Source organism: Lutjanus erythropterus, chromosome 3 (genome assembly GCF_056507025.1).
Source record: "Lutjanus erythropterus isolate fLutEry1 chromosome 3, fLutEry1.hap2, whole genome shotgun sequence".
Taxonomy (NCBI): domain Eukaryota; kingdom Metazoa; phylum Chordata; class Actinopteri; order Lutjaniformes; family Lutjanidae; genus Lutjanus; species Lutjanus erythropterus.
Genome location: NC_139319.1, coordinates 3995790 through 4012903, shown reverse-complemented (window position 1 = coordinate 4012903; position 17114 = coordinate 3995790). Strand labels below are relative to the sequence as shown.

Here is a 17114-nt window from a genome sequence, read left to right as displayed (position 1 = left end):
TGCAGGGGGTGAGTCTTATGACCTATTCTGCAGCCAGCCACCAGGGGGCGATCAAGATATTTTGGCTTATTTTTAGCTTGTTTGATAGAGTTAGCTGGTCACTAGCTACTTATGGCTACATTCATTTAGCCAAGCTGCTTATATTACACTGCAAGTAGCCATAGCCACAATAACTATTCTTTATGATATTTATTTTTTTTATTTTGATGATGAGGGAACAGAAATTCCGACCATAAGTCACAGAAATGAACTTTCAGCCAGTAGTAGCATGCTAGCAAACAACAGCCTATAACAGAAACAGAGCAACAGGGGTATTATGTTTCTGGCCATGTGACAAATAGTTTTCATTCTGCTTTGGCCCACCTAAGTCCTAAAAAAAACTGTCTCCTTCGAGTTTCTACATCTCTGCTGCCACTTCAGGCTGGACATGTAGCGAGCTAGCTTGTGTTAGCTTTCATTTGATGTGGTTTATGAAAAGAAGCACTGTGTTAGTTTGGCGCAGGGCTGATAACCAAAAGCAGCTGAAATCTGTGAAATCATATATGTCTAAATCTTCATATTTGTATCATGTGCATGTTGGCACGCAGCAGAAGACAGTACTGCTGTTCAGGCTCCCTTGGGTGGTGTGTCAAAATGGCCGCCCTAATAATGATGACCATGGAAAGGAACATACTGAGACATTAAAAGATAAGATTAACTATACATATCATTCTACTGTCCACATTAGGCATACTGTAAGGCCACTGTGAGTGGAATCCAAATCACAGTAAATATGAAACATGTGGAAAAAATGGATTAGTCTGCCAGTAAATTTCTGTTTTTAGTGTTTCTGGTTGCTGACTTGTCATGTGATGTCCCCGTGTCATGTCCCTCACTGTCACCAGAGTGGGTTATATGTTTTGCTGTGTGGAGGTTATAACCAGGTGCAAAGAATTAAAAAAGAATAATGTTATTTTTACCAAAAAAAGAAAAGTGGCCTCAGCTAACTAGAGGAAATAGGTCTGTTGCACCATTGATTTAGGGCTTGTTGTGTCCACTTTCTCTGTCTTTGTGGGGCATTTCCTTTGTCTTACTCCACCAAAAAAGTATGTTTTTTAAAGTCCAAATGAAACGGCATTTCGGGAGCATCTGAAGTGAAGTGAAAACGGATAACCAGGCGGGAAATAACTTTGGGAGAAATTTGACTTGAACATTGAAAAGTGGGCATTTCTGCATCTTCAATCTTAACTTTGCGGCGCTAAAAGCTGAACACTGATTAATGGGTGCATGTCACGATATTATTGGCTGAATTTGATTGCTTCAAGCCTGCAGAAGCACACGTTGAATTTTTTTCTTTACAGGAAGAAAACATGATTGTAATTTGATATAAGAATACAAAGAAAGTGATGTTGAATAGGTGCACAATTTGACCGGGGATGTGATGTGAAAGGGTTAAAAAGCATTTCTCTACTTTAACTTCTGGGAGTAGTACTGTGGGAGAATACACACTGAAGTGCCTTGAGGCTTCTTCTCACTGTTTTATATTGATTGTTGAAAAAGACTGTAGAGACAAGCACCTCTAAGAGTTTCACATGTGCGTGTTCAGGCCTTTGGCGACAGGGAGCCCAGAGCGAGTTAAACCTCATAAATACGCGTGCTTGTTAACCCTTAAAAATCAAAGGCTTGTTGTAACATTTCCAGAATGCGTAGTGCACATTAACACACCGACAACAGGCCTGTGCTTCACCATCAGTGACTCATGCATCGACTGATGGGTCCAGCTGACTGGTAACACCCAATCAGATTCACACAGCTGCACAGGGCAGTCTGTAAAACCTGGCAGTTGTGTTATTCCGCTGATACCAGACAGTCAAGTCAGACTTAAGTCACAAATTTGATGACTTTAGACTCAGAAACTCAATTGTTGCCACGATGAGCAAGCACTAAGGTGACATTGGGGAGGAAAAACTTCCTTTTAACAGGAAGAAACCTTGAGTGAGTTGAGACCGTATGGTGGGCCATCCGCCAAGATCGATTCGATTTAGAAAGCAAGGGAAGTTCAGGTTGGAAAAAACTTTAAGATTATTTTGCTTGCATGTCAAATCTCACAAACAAACAAAAAATTAATTGCAGTATGTAAAATGTGCAGGTAGAAACACAACAACCTTCAGTTTTGTATGACATCTGAATTTGCACAAAGATCAGTAAGTCGAGGCTTTTGGTCAAAAGCGCATTACGACTGGAAATTCAAAGTTTAGGACTTGACTTGGGATTCATCAGTTCTGATTTGTGACTTGACTCCAGTACCACATTGTTAGATAGTCTTGAAAGTATCGAAGCTATAAAAAATTAGATTGTTTGTTCTTCAAACTTCAGTTGACTTCAGTCTTTATTGCCATGCCTGAAATTTGGCTTGCAGCAAAATCAGACATTGTTCAGTGACTTTTTCTGTAACATCACCGTGCAGGTTGTTAATTTTTAAAGAAGAAAAACAAAATCTACTTTATGGGCCTTGGATTTTTCTTTGTTTTCCTTTTCGTCTTGATATCCAAAGCGGTAGTGAGTATCAATTTTTACACCAGTCTGGTATCGAAGTTGAAATTTCAGGTATCTTGACAGGTCTACTCGGGACAATGATTTGGTCTCACCTCTTAGAGACGTACTGCTGCAGCTCCGTCCTTCTCGAAACTTTTGGGTTTGTGTTTTTGGACGTAAGATTGGAAATAAAAGTTTACCCAGCCCTGTCAGGGGGGAGTGACGACTCAAATGCAACGACTGCAGACTGTGTCAGGTCTGAGGTGTTAAGTTAACTTTGCTTGTTGTTTGTCCCTATCTCTGTCCTACATGCTGTCTCACTTCCTCTTACCTTAAGCCCAGACCCGTGTTGGGGTTAATTAGGTATTGATTTGATCAGGGCCAGGCGAGGGTTCGTGTTCTAAGAGCTTTGGTCATGCTAAATTATTAATGTTCATGCAGAACTATATATAGCTCAGGTCCAGTGGTCACAAGTAAGTCAAATGCTGGTTCCCTGTCCCCCCCCCCCCCTTCCTCCCTGTTTTCCTTTACTCTCCTCTCCCTCTTCATTCTCGGATTGATTGTGCTGCCTTTTTCAGTGTCGAGTTCCTTTCCACAGCAGTGAGAAATGGGAGGGATGCTGTTTCTTCGCATGCTTGTGTGTGTGTGTGTGTGTGTGTGTGTGTGTGTGTGTGTGCGTGCTTTGATTTGACAAGCATTCCCTGAATGAATTTTTGAGCAGCTCAGTTGCTCTCAACAGACAACGAAGGAGTGGTCCAACAGCTCGGGGAGTGTTGTTTTTCTTACATGTTTTGATGTAGTTGTCGCTGGATTTCCCTGTTGTTATGTCCACACTTAGGCAGATAAACGCAGCATTTCCTGGTCAGTTTTTGAAAGATTCTCTGCAGGAGCCCGACTGATTGATTGGTCAGGCCGATATTTGCTAATAACAGATATATCGTATTGATTTTAGCCAACTACCACTGTCAGCCCCACCCCTCTCACAGTCGCCAGTCTCCAACTGTCTCTATCTACATGTTTCAGATGGTTTAAAGTCTAAATATTACAACGGGCAGTCATCCACAATTCAAAGAACAGCAGTTATATGTGCAGCTCTGGTTTTACTGTATATACCGGCCACTAATGATTAGCTGCGATGGGGGAGGTGGGCGTGTGCGATGTGGCCTCATAATTTGGTCTCAGGGAATGTCATAGATTTTTCACAGATCAGAGTCCAACGTTAATGTGTTTATTCACTTGCGCGGTCCGGCGAATGGGTCAGAAATCTACTTGAACCAATGTCAATTTTGACTTGCCCCTGGACAAATCGTTTTATTTATCAGCGGTTATCAAATAACAGCAAAGACTTAAGCTGATTGTGTTTAATCGAGGGCTGCAAGGCCTGTAAAATGTCAGAAAAACTGGGATGGACATTTTTCACTATTTTTAAACTCCACGGTGATGCCTTTAAATGTCTCGACCAAAACACAACAATATTCAGTGACAAACAGTAAAAAGCATGAATCTCTGTGTTCAAAAGGCTTAAAACTGCATTTTCTGCAATTTTGCATGGAAAATGAACAATTAATCGATTGTCAAAATAGTTCAATTCCTTTTTTTTTTACCGCTTGCCCAGTCAGACAAGTGAGTTGCTAGATTTATTTACCCACCATGGCATTTTACTTGCCTTGGACAAGTGGGCAGTTCTTATTTATGAGCCCTGCAAATTTCACACGGGGATCTAGACCACAGAATAACTGGATTTCCTTGAATACAACAGAGTGTGACCAGGATCCATTGATAGTGAAACAAAGTGATTGTTCTTATATCAGTATCAGTCTACAAGTTAATTCTCAGTTCTGTTACCTCTTGCTCTCCTCGGTTATTTTATTTTGTCTTTCATGATCACCAACAAATTATTTTCATTGAAGAATTTCCTTCTATTATAAATAAATTAAATGAGTATAACAAAGATTTGATTGTTAAGTCTTCCTGTCATAAACACTGAGAAAAATAATCAATCAAAATACTATTAAATGCTCACAAAGTCGCAGTAGAAGCCTTTGTGTTTATGTGCACATCATAAACATAAGAGCTAATGATAGCACTATTGTTCTGTGAGCAGGTGGGCTGCATTTAAACTAAATCTTAAAGTTATCTTGCAGCAGCAGTCTGTCTGTGATAGTACATGGGACTATTTCAAAAAATATTTCACTCCATCCACATTGAGTTGATCCACTTTTGAGAAAATATTTGCATTACTCAAACGTGTGATTCTGGGATGTTTACTGCAGTTTTGGCTTGAGTGACAAAGCTACTTTCTTTCACTACAGATGGCGCACATTAGCTGCATTTCCATCCAAATTTAACCAAAATTTCAAGTTAATCGGCAGAAGAAGTTGCGAGTGAACCCTTGTTTCCATCCACTACCAATGATGCGATTAAAAGAGTGCCAGTCAAACCTCAGACTATGAGAAACCATGTAGAAAACATGATGGAAAAATGACATTTCTGTTAGTTTTAGTAGTTGGTTTATAACACAGTAGAGCCGTGGGGGCGATGAAGGAACTGTCGGAGCAGAAACAGCTGATCAGTGTGATGTTTGCTGCGTCGGAATTTATTCAGGAACAGTTTTCAATCTCAAACAAAGGCTTAAAAAAAAGCCAACCTCAAGCAAGCGTAAAAGTGTTAATATGGCTGGACTGATATTTGCTGATTTTATAAGTTTTCAATTCATAAATATGTCAGAAAATCCAAATATAGCAATAATATTTCAGCTTTAAATGAAACTAAACAGTTATGAGATGTATCATGCCCTTAAATACTGAATTTATGAGGTGTGCGTGTTTACATAATCCGCCTCTGCTTCATTCTTTAAATCATATTTCTGTGTCACGTCCCGGATCTGCAGCAGTCCTTCAGTCAACAAGGTTTCATTGTGCCGTTCACATCTGTCCACAAGTGCACATTATTAGCGGTTGTTTGTCCTTTTCCGGTGCAGATGTGGATTAGCTCGATGTCTTGTGATTCCCTCCATGCATGTATTTGTGCGAATTATTTTGTGTCTGTGTGTGTGTGTTGTTGTTTTTTGTGTGTGTGTGTGAGTCTCTGAGTTTGTGTCACGCTGCTCTCGGCTGTGCTGCAGGACTCTGTGAAGTGAAACGAAGTGACACAATGGAGGTTTCAGAGATTGGGGACAGCTCTGTGTGTGTGTGTGTGTGTGTGTGTGTGTTTGTGGGTCTATATTCACGTGCATTTTTGCATAACACACTTACAGAATCCTAGACGCCATCATGTATATACATGTGTGTGTGTGTGTGTGTGTGTGTGTGTGGTCTCTTTACCATGTCATGTGTGAATGCTTTTGGGCCCAGAGTGTATTCACTAACTGACCTACATTTCCGGAGCTTTTTGCCCGTGGCTCAGGAGACTTTGTCGCTGTTATCTCATCTAGCCAATCACATCCCCTAATCTCGTTTGTCCAATCACATCCTCGATCTCCTCTGTCCAATCGCAGCCTCGGCCTCGCGGGGGGAAGTCATCCTCTACTTGACGCTGGCTGCTGCAGGAGATGCATTTGTGACCGACTGTCACTTTAAATATGAAAACACTCTCCATCTTGTGGCCCAAATAGCACGGGGGCCCGTGTAACTTTGACTCTCGGAGCTGATTTCTCACGCTGCAGCGCTGCAACCCTAATTATTTCCCCCTCCTGACTTGAAAGCAGAGCTGTATTTCTGTGCATATTGGCAGCTGCAGAGGAAGAAAAAATTGAAGCTTTTGAAAATTCTTTGAAGCTTCCGTTTTTTTGTTATCAAAGCTGCTTTGTAGGCCGCATGAATTTTGCATGTGCAGGTTTAAGGGAACTTTGTGATGTGCCAGGGTGTGTGTGTGTGTGTGTGTGTGTGTGTGTGTGTGTTTTCCACTATCTGCAGTACTGCGCTGGTTTGAGAAAGCGAGGAAAGAGGAGGGAAAAATGGAGCCAGTCAGAGGAGATTTGGGCAGTAGGAAGAATACATCAATGATGGGTTTAAACTATAATATGGAATCAGCAATAAGGCTTGCCCACTGGCTCAAGGCAAATAAAACACCATTTTTGCTTGTAAGTCCAGAAGCTCACTTGCCCAACCAGGCAGATGGTAAAAAAGAATTAAACAATTACACTAATTTGATAATCAATTAATTGTTCAAGTAATATGTAATGAAAAATAGCAGAAAATGCTATTATCAGCCTCCCAAATATGTTTTTCTTTGTTTATTATCATATTAAACTGAATATCTGTGTTTTAAACTGACAAAACGAGATATTTAAAGACATCAGCTTGGACTTTTAAAAACTGGGATGGACTTTTTTCACTTACAGACGTTGCAGCCCTGAATTAAACAGGACAATCAACTTTAGACTTTGTTGTTATTTGATTACCTCTAATAAATAAAACAGTTTGTCCAGGGGCAAGTAAAAATTGACACTGGGCAAGTAGATTTATGACCAACTTGACCAGTCGGGCAAGTTGCTATAACATTTCTGCATTAAAATGTCCAAAAATACTAGACATGTTATATATCTTCTTGAGTTGTGTACTTACTTATTATCCCAAATGTCTCCAACAATATGCAAACCAGAGAAATCCATGATTTATTCAAGATAATGGTCCGTGGCCCACTAGCCGCTAGTTGCTATAACCTCCGGGAAAAGATGAGATACTTCAGATAAAACTTAAAAGCATTACCTCATGTGTAAACAGGATTTCTCAGATGGAGCTTCATCAGTAATGGTGGTTATTTAACAATAAAAACAGCAGCTCCCATGATCCCACACTACATCACAACATCTTTTATTATTATGTAAGAGAAACCCCTTAGTGGCAGAACTTTTCTTTTTGCCAAATTATGAGTTTTTACCTCTACTGCATTTAGTGGCGTGCAAATAGTTGATTTCTAAAAACCAAATTTATGCACCAGCTGTAGTTTCAAAAGAGACGTCACATGATATATATTTGAGGGTGGTATACTGTATTTTTGTAAACACAACAGTAACAAAAATAGATGCGTAGTTTTGTGTCTGGTGGAAAAAAAATCCCGTTTCCATGTTCCAAAACAAAAACTAGAAAAAGTAAAAAGGCAGTTTGCTTTTCTTTCCCTCCATCATGTCATTTCTAAAGTCGACTTTTAGCGGTAGTTTCTCGGCGTGGTGCATCTGCTTACACTCCCCTCCCCTCCCCCTGTGTGTGTGAGTGTGTGTGTGCTGATGTGTGTACCACACTGTCCACCGCATGATAGGTCTTGCTGGAATTTAAAGAATAACACAACTTAATTTGTTTCTGGCAGCGGGCCAACATAAGCGGAAAAGACTAAAAGATTGGTGATGATGGATTTCACTCTCTCACACACACACTCGCACACACACACACACACACACACAGGGCAGGGCAATGCGACTTAATGCACCATACTGGTGTTCACAAATGCACTCATGGATTTGAAATGAGCGCACTGAAGTAGATTTTCATACTGAAATCGAACAAAGAAACAAATATCTTGGTAAAATGGCAGCAATGAAAAGTTTTGTGGAAACTGCTTTGGTTGGGAACTGAGTGATCCTGTCATTTAATATGAGTTTGAGTTTCAGATTTCAGATTTTGTTAGGTGGTTTCTGTTTTTTATTTAGCGCTGGACTATTCAAAGTGTGTTGACGTATCAGAGCAGACAGGTGCAGGTGTTTTTCCGTGTTTCTCCTCTCTTCATCCTCAGTGTTAAAGTCAATATTATGCTGACTGAGATGTGACCACAAGATTATTTGAACTGCTGCAGCTCGTGTTTAACCTCTACATGAGCTCCATCTTGATGCTACAGTCTATATATAAGTCCTCCATGCTTGTTCTGACGTCCTCCCTAGAAGTTTAATTAACGTCCACAGGATGCGAATGTGTTGTTCCAGCCGTGTCCAGATTTTCCCGTCGTGTGTGTGTGTGTGTGTGTGTGTGTGTGTGTGTGTGTGTGTGTGTGTGTGTGTGTGTGTGTGAGAATGTGTGCATGTGTGGGAAAAGAGTTCAAGTGTACAGAAATGCATCTTCCAGATGAACGCAGTGTAATTCAATGAACCATGTAGTGAAAATGTTTAGTTTCAGCTTTAATTTGCATTAATTTAATTTTTTGTTTAGGGGACTTTGCAGTAATTTTTCTGCACAGTCCCACCATCTTAGGACGTTGCAGCAGGACAGTGATCACGTCATGTGATCTAAATCCAACTCATCACGTGTTTCAGTGCTGAAAAGCATAATGAAGGACGAAATCCTCAAAACAAGTGGTTGCAACTTCTAGTGTTTGTTGATGTCTGGGTTTCTGACACTTTAGGGAGTCTCTGACTGCACTGGATATGTCACAAAATATTAAATAACTTTAGTATAACTTGTCTTATATCGGTGTGTAAGACAGGATGTGGATGTAGACATATGTTGTTACCATGGTAACCGATGCAGGAGTACCAGGACCAGTTAGGAACTATTTTTCAAGTAACTTAACAGTTCTTTTAGCTCATTGTTGTCTGTGATTCCACTGCAGACAAATGCAGAGATTTGGCGAATTAGTCCCCTAAAGTATAAAAGCAATGACTGGTTTTGCATCCATCTGTATCACATTCTTTCTTCTGTAACTCCATATCATGATGAAGCACAATTAACAAAAGACAAACTGGCAGCTACAGATTTTTAAAAATGGCAACTGAAATTAAATGCCGCGAGTGCTTGACCAATCAGAAATGTTCATTGCTGCAAGCCACGCCCCCAGATAATGTCCCAGGAACTGAACTCAGACACTGGTTCTGGAAAATGCACCGAGTTGACTGTCAGTCACTGTTTTGTTTCAAATCCAGCACCAGAGCCGACGCAATAAAGAACGTGTCCCTCTTACAGGCTGTACAGTGTATTTCTCACAACTCAAATCCTGATGACAGCTGCATAAAAAAATAAAACAGAATTTATAACTGATAGCAGTCCTTTTTGATTTCCTTCATATTAGTTGGTTGTAACTTGGGCTGCGCGATATTGTTTTGAAAAAAAAAAATCATATTCCGATTATTTTAACAGATTTAGAAGCTGCAGTATGATTCACACTTTGTGGGTTAGGGGCAGGGTTGTGACATTCGCTGGGGTCTGTACAAAACAAACATGTTATTTTACATCCGGAGAACGAGATTTGTAGGCCAGGGCATCTCTGCAGCACTTAATTATGCTTTTTTAACACTTTTTTCCTTCAAAACATTGCAGCTTCTGTGATTTGGTTATTGCACATGGCCACATTGTGATTTCGATAACGTTTTGATTAATTGTGCAGCCCTACTTGTAACGGAGCTGAAGTGGTGTTGCTGCTGTCAGAAGGTCGGCCGTAATGATTTTCTAACAGAGAAATACATTTCCATGCAGGCTCGGGTTTATCAAGCTAGTTTATTCCTGCAGTGTAAAGTATGTGGCCTAACAAGTGGCTACACTTGAACTCTGCATGTGTGAGTGTATGTGTATCAGTGTATGTGCTCCGTTAACCTTTTCATTCCATGCTTAAAAAATGCACACACACACTCTCTCTGTCACACACACACACACACACACACACACACACACACACACACACACACACACACACACACACACACAACCCTACACGTGTCTTTGTCTCCGTTTCTCTCTGTCTGCCTCCATTTCCATTTAATGGAGGGTGAGGTGGGGGGCGGGAGATGGGGAGCGAGGGGAGGGGGTCAGGTTGAAAATTGCAATATGTATTTATGTTTCTCTGTATGCGGTTGCCAAGCAACAGCAGAAAGAGGGTATTTACAGTTAATAAAAAGTGAGTGACATTAGCTTGGTGTATTAGAGGTAAAGCGCTAATTTGCTTTAAGAGCTGGGAAGAAAGGCGAGGTTTGTGTGTCTGTGTCTTTTGTGCATATGACTAATAAATGCTTCCACACCCGATCTGTATAGGCGGACGCGTGCGCGTCTATTGTGTGTGTATGCATAATAGGCGCTCACCCTGCCTCGTCTTTGTAGATATTTCTGTGTGTTTCTGTGTCTGTGTGTGTGTGTTTTGTGCAGCCAAAAAGCTTTTGCAAAGCCTTCTCTATTGTTTATGTGTGTGTATTCCTGTGTTTTGTATTTTCACATCATTGTCTATATATGTGTGTGCCTTAAAACACCTTCTATGACACTGTCTGAATGTCTGTTTACACACAATAATGTATTTTATCTTTATTATTATAGTCAGTTTTCATAAAATCTTTAAAAACATGTAAAATCATCACATCTTTTAAGATCACAAACTGTTTTGTTCTACTGTTTTAGTTTTTTTTTGTTGTTGTTGTTGCTGCCGGGCGAGAACAGCAACGGCTGTGCATCAGCAAAATAAGTCCTACGGGAAAACCACTTTGTCATTCATGTTCCTCAGCCATCAAAACAAAAAACAATGGTTCTTATAAAATTATTTCCTCGTGTAAATGCTGCATTTTCAAAACAGCGGTGGAGTTATTGTAGCCCGTGTGACAAGCCTTTCTGTTCACAGTTTGACAAACTATTTTAGCTGCTGTCATTTGTTGTTTTGATGGTAAACATGTCAGCGTGCATTAATATCACATCTCTTCTCCTCTTCTCAGGCTTTGAAAGCATCTTGGAAGGCTTGTTTGGGCCAGGACTAGTCAAAGATATCACCCTTTTCCAAGGTAAACATGCTCAAGCACACAAACCACAAAAACGACTTTACACAAGTAGAAAACAACCTGAGACAGAATGTAAATGACAATTATACGTTTTTGCTTGTCAAAACAGAATTACAGAATCATTTACAGGTAATGAAACTGTAATGATTAGAAACTGTGAACATGAATGAAAGAAAACAAACAAATCAAGAAAAATAATATGAAAGGTTTTTTTTTTCTGCAAATACTGTTGTTTACAAGGACTGAAATCATTTTGCTTTTGTTTTTCTGTGGATTGCCTTTTACATTTAGTTCATACCTTGTTAAAAAAGAATGGGTAATTCTGCATGTGTGGTTTATTTTATTCTAGTATAAGTTCAGCCCTTCATCTCTCATACTGTTCATTCAGTGTGAGAAACAGCACAACAACATCTCCCTATTTATTTATTGATTGACTCTCATGCCTTCAGAATAAACTGTTTAGAATACGTAACAATATGATTCATTTACACAACAGCCATGTTCAATTGGATGTTTTGCTTTTATTGTATTTCTGCCTAATGTAATCTCAACGTCATTGAAAATGAGGGCCACTCCTCAACGTATCCCCGAGAAGTAAATAAAATAAAAACAACTGATGCCAAACTCAGGCTGGAAAAACCTGACGGATGTCACCAACCAGAAAAAGCAGGGAGCCACTTTACAGAAACTAGGGCTGGGAAACATATTGATATTATATCGATATTGTGATTGTGTTAATTATGTAATTTTCTAAATTTAACAGACTGTTCTAACTTTTCTTATTATTATATTATTGTTATTTAACTTTACCCACTACTCAAATTACTTGTATTACTTGGTCCTTGTACTGATGTGAATAGATTTTCGAGTCTGTACTTTTACTTGTACTTCAGTATGCATTACACCATGAAATCTACTTAGTTACTTTTAAAGTAATAATTAAGTACTGAGTAAAAATTTACTTTTCATCTACATTTTTGTTGATCTGATCGCAAACAGGCCAATGACGATAAAAAAAAAAATTAAAAAAAATATATTTTATGTCTAAAAATTACTGATGATTGATTGTTTTTCATCGGTTACAGAGAATGCACAAGATTTGTAACCGTGGAGAGTTGACTCATAATTTAGACTAACAGAAGCCTCTTTCGATTGAATTCTGCTACTGATAATGCATTACACATCAGCGGTCAAAAAGTAACCAATACTCTTTTTTAGAAGAATACTTTCTACTTCTACTTCTCTAGCCCCAGTACTTTTTCTTGTAATTGAGTAATATTTTAGTAATGTAACAGTACTTGTACTTGTACTAAAAATCTCATTACACAAAACATCATCCCTGCAATATTGTTTCAACATTGATACATATTATTTATTTATAGTATTTGATTAAATATATATATCGCCCAGCCCAAACAAACTATCTCATCTCAGTTCAGGAAGACAATTAGGATTTTTTGGTGTTACAGAAACCTGATTCCCAATTGCATTTGGAGACAAAAATCCTATTTTATCTAAAGAACTTGTCTGTTACTTGTCTGTTAAAATTGAAGAATTCAGAGAAAGTTATGAATCCTAAGTAAGGATGAAAAAGACCCCATCAGAAAATCAAAATAAGTGGCAGAAATGGCAGCACCTACAGTAGGTCTGTATGGTGATGACACTGAAGGTGAACAACATGAACTCAGAAATATTGTATGATTGAAACTGTCTGATGACACTTCAAATGTCCCAGACCATGGGACCGGTTGGGAGCAGCTGAGAAGCTTTAGTTCAGACCAACAGAAACTGGTCCCCAGAATAACCAGTCTGTCTGGTCTGGTATTGTCTTTTTCAACAAAGACAGCAGCTGATGTTACAGATCAACACCGCAGATACAATCTTTTACAGAGGAAAAAAAAAAACTGCTCCATGTGTGAATAAAATTATTCACACACACACATTACTCTTTTTTTTCCCTGTAGAGGTCATTAGACTTATTTTCAGTTATTTACTTGACCTTTTTTTGCAGTGAAAACTGAAGCAGTTCAGAGAATCACAACAGGACCAGAGACTGATGAGATAATGAGGGTCGAATGAGAAAAATCTTAAGCTGCTTGAAACGGACAAGAAAACAAGTTCATAACCATGTTAATGGCCGTGTTAGGCTGTAATGCTCATTATAGACCAAAACACACAATTTGCTGGATGGGGGAAAAAAAAAAGAAGAGACGAGTTTCCTGTTCATCACATAGATTTTATAGGTGGACGCTGCACCCAAAAGGTTCGCTTGTTGCTGCGAGACTTCATTGGACAGTTCAGGACTGGCCTGTAAAGAAATACATGTTCATGGAGGCGCTGCAGTTTTCTGTTTGAAAAGCACTCAAACATTTCTCTGTTGATTTCAATGACGTCCTCCACAGAGATCATGAATCCTTGAATATAGTACGACACATTGAAATTGGTTGTATTTATTTGCAGCCGGTCCATTATGGCGGTGACATTAATGTACGATCCAGAGGCCAATGTGGAATCAATGTACATGTGTCTATTACACACAGATCCTTAGATCCTTACTTTAGACTGTGTAATAATAAAAAGCGGACGGGGCCTTGGTGATGTAACTGAGGGGTTATTTTGAAGAGCCATTGTGAAGCTCTCAGTGTGGTCGCTCTGGCCGTCACCATCTTGGCAAAAATGAGGTGCGGCGTGAGTGGAGCTGAAGTGGCTACCCAGCGGCTATCTGACGCTGTAGCGTGTCAATCAAAGCGGCCCTTCTCCAAATTCTAACTAAGTTAAAGCAGTTTTTTGTACCAGGGTGTAAATACGTTTACTTCTGCTGTAAAGTTGGGTATTTTAACATGGAGGTCCAAAGGATTCACTCTCTTTTAGAGCTAACCTCAGTTGGGACCTTCAGATTAGATTTATTTTTCACCCCTGGAGAGATTGCTGTTTGATCCTTATCTTCTTTTTTTTTTTTATTCTTTACTCTGATTCAAATGTTGGACAGACCTCAGACAGACTTGGCCATCAAAGCAGCCATGATGCCAGTGTGAGTTAAAAAAAAAAAAAAAAAAAAGTGTTTGTCAGTATCACTAAGACTTTGTGCTATAAAAAAAAACCATCTGTGGATGCTACCAGAGCTGTCCTGCGGGTTTGCAGTGATGTATTGTGACATTTATTTATTTATCTGTAAGTCATTTTTCAATGCACACTACAGGAAATAACAGCATGTCTGTATGTTATTTAGGCAGCACAGAGCCCCAGAGCCACAGTATGGACTCATAATATTCCATAAAATATGACAGAAGTCACCAAAACTGTCACTGAATCTGATTCACTGTCTCTCAGAGGGGGTTTCCTGCTCTGAGTGACACAAATCAAACATGGACGTCATGAGAATAAAACGAGCAAAGACCAGTCGCACCTTAACACACATCTCTCTCTCTCTCTCTCTCCTCCTCTTCCAATCGCGGAGAAACGAGGTCACCACGGTGTCCTGCAGTCATGTGACCCCTCCCCCACCGACTTAAGGCATTTTTAGAATATTTCTGGCTTGTCTACGTAATTTTCACTCATGCATTACACCACCACACACACACACACTCACTCTCTCCTAGTAAAGCAGGCACTTGTTTATTTATGGAGCTGCAGAGAGTGAAACCTGCGCACGTCAAGTTCATGATCACACACTCACACTAATAACACTAGATTTCATAAAGTTGTAACAACATTAAAGCTTTGTGGTATTGAAACGCTCGCAGCTTAAAGGAGAAATCTGTAATATATTTGCTGTAATAAATCACAAAATAGCCATAATATGTCATCAGACATTAGCAAATTTCCAGACTTTTTTGCCTATTTTAGCTTAAACAGAGTTCAAATTAATGCCAAATGTTTGCTGAAATAATAAGTGTCTGTTTATGAGTCGTACGAAGTCATTAATAATCTTTTAGAAGGAGTAGACCTGCATAACGGTTAAATTGAGCAAAATGTTAATGGAGTTTGGCAGGGACTGACTGAACTCAGACTCAGTGCACTTCTGCAGTGTTTCTGCAGCCTGCCTGAGCTTCCTTGAGTCTGGGGAGGAGAGGGCAGCGGGAATTCACTCACTTCAGCCATAGATTGTATAGTAGATAGGATTTTAACCTATTAAGTATACAGTCTAAGGCTCCAACTTGCAATCTGGATTGCACCTTTAAGGGGGAAAAAAAGCTGTTTTTATGGAATTATTTTCCTTCAAAGAGCCCTTCTCATCTTCTACATCAGTCAGTAGTGGTTTCCTACATTTCCCAGGATTCCCTGTGGCACCCAGTTTTAAGAATTTGTTTCCCTTGCTGCAGTCCTCGTCAGGCTGTTCAGTCCGAACCCTGTCACAGTGACTCTTGTACGTTGTTTGTTGAATTTCACACCAGATTAACTCATAAATAAAAGATGGAAGTGGAAATAAAATCAGCTGAACAGCCGGGGCGTGTTTGCGATTAATGGCATCTATTGTTTTTCTGTTTTCTTTCTGTCCGTGGGTTCAGAAATCAGTTCCTCTGCCAAAATTGATTTCTGCTGCAAATTACTGAAATTGTTAAATGTTGAAAATGGCAGGTTTGGAACGAAGTCTTAGCTCTCTAATTCTGAGCTGACGTTTATAGTTCATATTGATATAAGACTCCATGCAACTGCTGTTCGAAGTAATTGTCTTTGACCAGCAATCCACAGTGAAGAGAAAAAAAATTAATCACACAACAAATTCACCATCCCCCACCTCACCCTCTGAAATGTTTGGTTCGTTTTATTTATTTATTTTTTTTTACACTCACAGAGGAGGCGTGCACACTGAAGTGCAGAAACATATTTCTACTCTCTCTCTCTCTCACAGACACGCTGATTTCAGACATATTTCCCAGACAAAGAGCGGATGACTTGAAGTGTATTAGTGATCAAAATAAGTGGCACAATGCAGGTCTATGACACACTTTGCAGGGAGAGTGTAGAGGATGGATCAGCTGTCTCCAGATCAGCTGTGGACGTGTTTGTTTCCGTTTTAGTTTTACAGGCTGATTCCAGTGAGCCGATGTTGGTCGCGGCCTTTGTAGACAATGTTTATGATTAATGGGGGGGTTATTAATTTCAATATTAAATTGAAAATTCTGCACCCCTGCCTGCTCGCAGCGTCCGCCATGTGTCCAAAAAAACAACACTTCATAGTTTAACAATGACACAGATGTCAGTGCTAAGAAAAAAAATCTAATCCAAAAATATAGTTACATTAAAATTGAAAGTCAAATCGAATTGTGGATTTGAAGAACCGTGACACCCCCCTCTTGTGATTCGCCAGAAGCTCTCTGCTCTTTTCAAAATAAAACACCCTGTTCAGACTCCCAATTACAAAAACAAGAGAATAGAGAATAGAGCATTTTACCATTCTACCTATGAGAGAAGCACAAAAGCCAAGGCAAAATCCTCATGCCTATCTGATATAACATGACTTATTAATCCCCAAATGGGACGCCGCTACGTCCCAGCAGCGTCCTGTACGCCGCTTTTGCCCCAGGACGGTGAATTTATGTTCTATGGCCATTTATTCTCCGTATGTGTTTGTTCAAGAAGGGTTTAACCTGAGCCAAGTTATACAACAATGACAGCACTTATATCACTTCCATACAGGGTTCGTGGTATACGGCTGTTAAAAGAATAACACAGTATATATATTTTTAATGCACCACCCGGTGCAATCAAGACATTAGTCACACTAAGATTAAATTTTTTATCTTTCCATGCTGCTGTTTTAGTATCGCTTTCTCTGCCTGAAGTCCTTGTCAGGCACAAGCTCGCACATACAAACTGTGCAGAAACCTGGTTACACGTATATATTCCAGAGAAATCAGATTTTTCTGCAGCAGGTCTATATACAGTTTGTTGTTCAGGCTTCTCTTAATCTCAAATA

The 17114-nt window shown here is 39.5% G+C and overlaps 1 protein-coding gene across 1 annotated transcript in view; it reads left to right on the top strand.

Moving 5' to 3' along the window:
* The window catches only part of lcor (ligand dependent nuclear receptor corepressor), a 107885-nt gene that overhangs the window by 53187 nt on the left and 37584 nt on the right, over positions 1-17114 (top strand). Inside the window, exon 2 of the mRNA XM_084714731.1 lies at positions 11132-11197. Within this exon, the coding sequence (XP_084570857.1) occupies positions 11132-11197 (66 nt within the window). The remainder of the gene's footprint in view (positions 1-11131; positions 11198-17114) is intronic.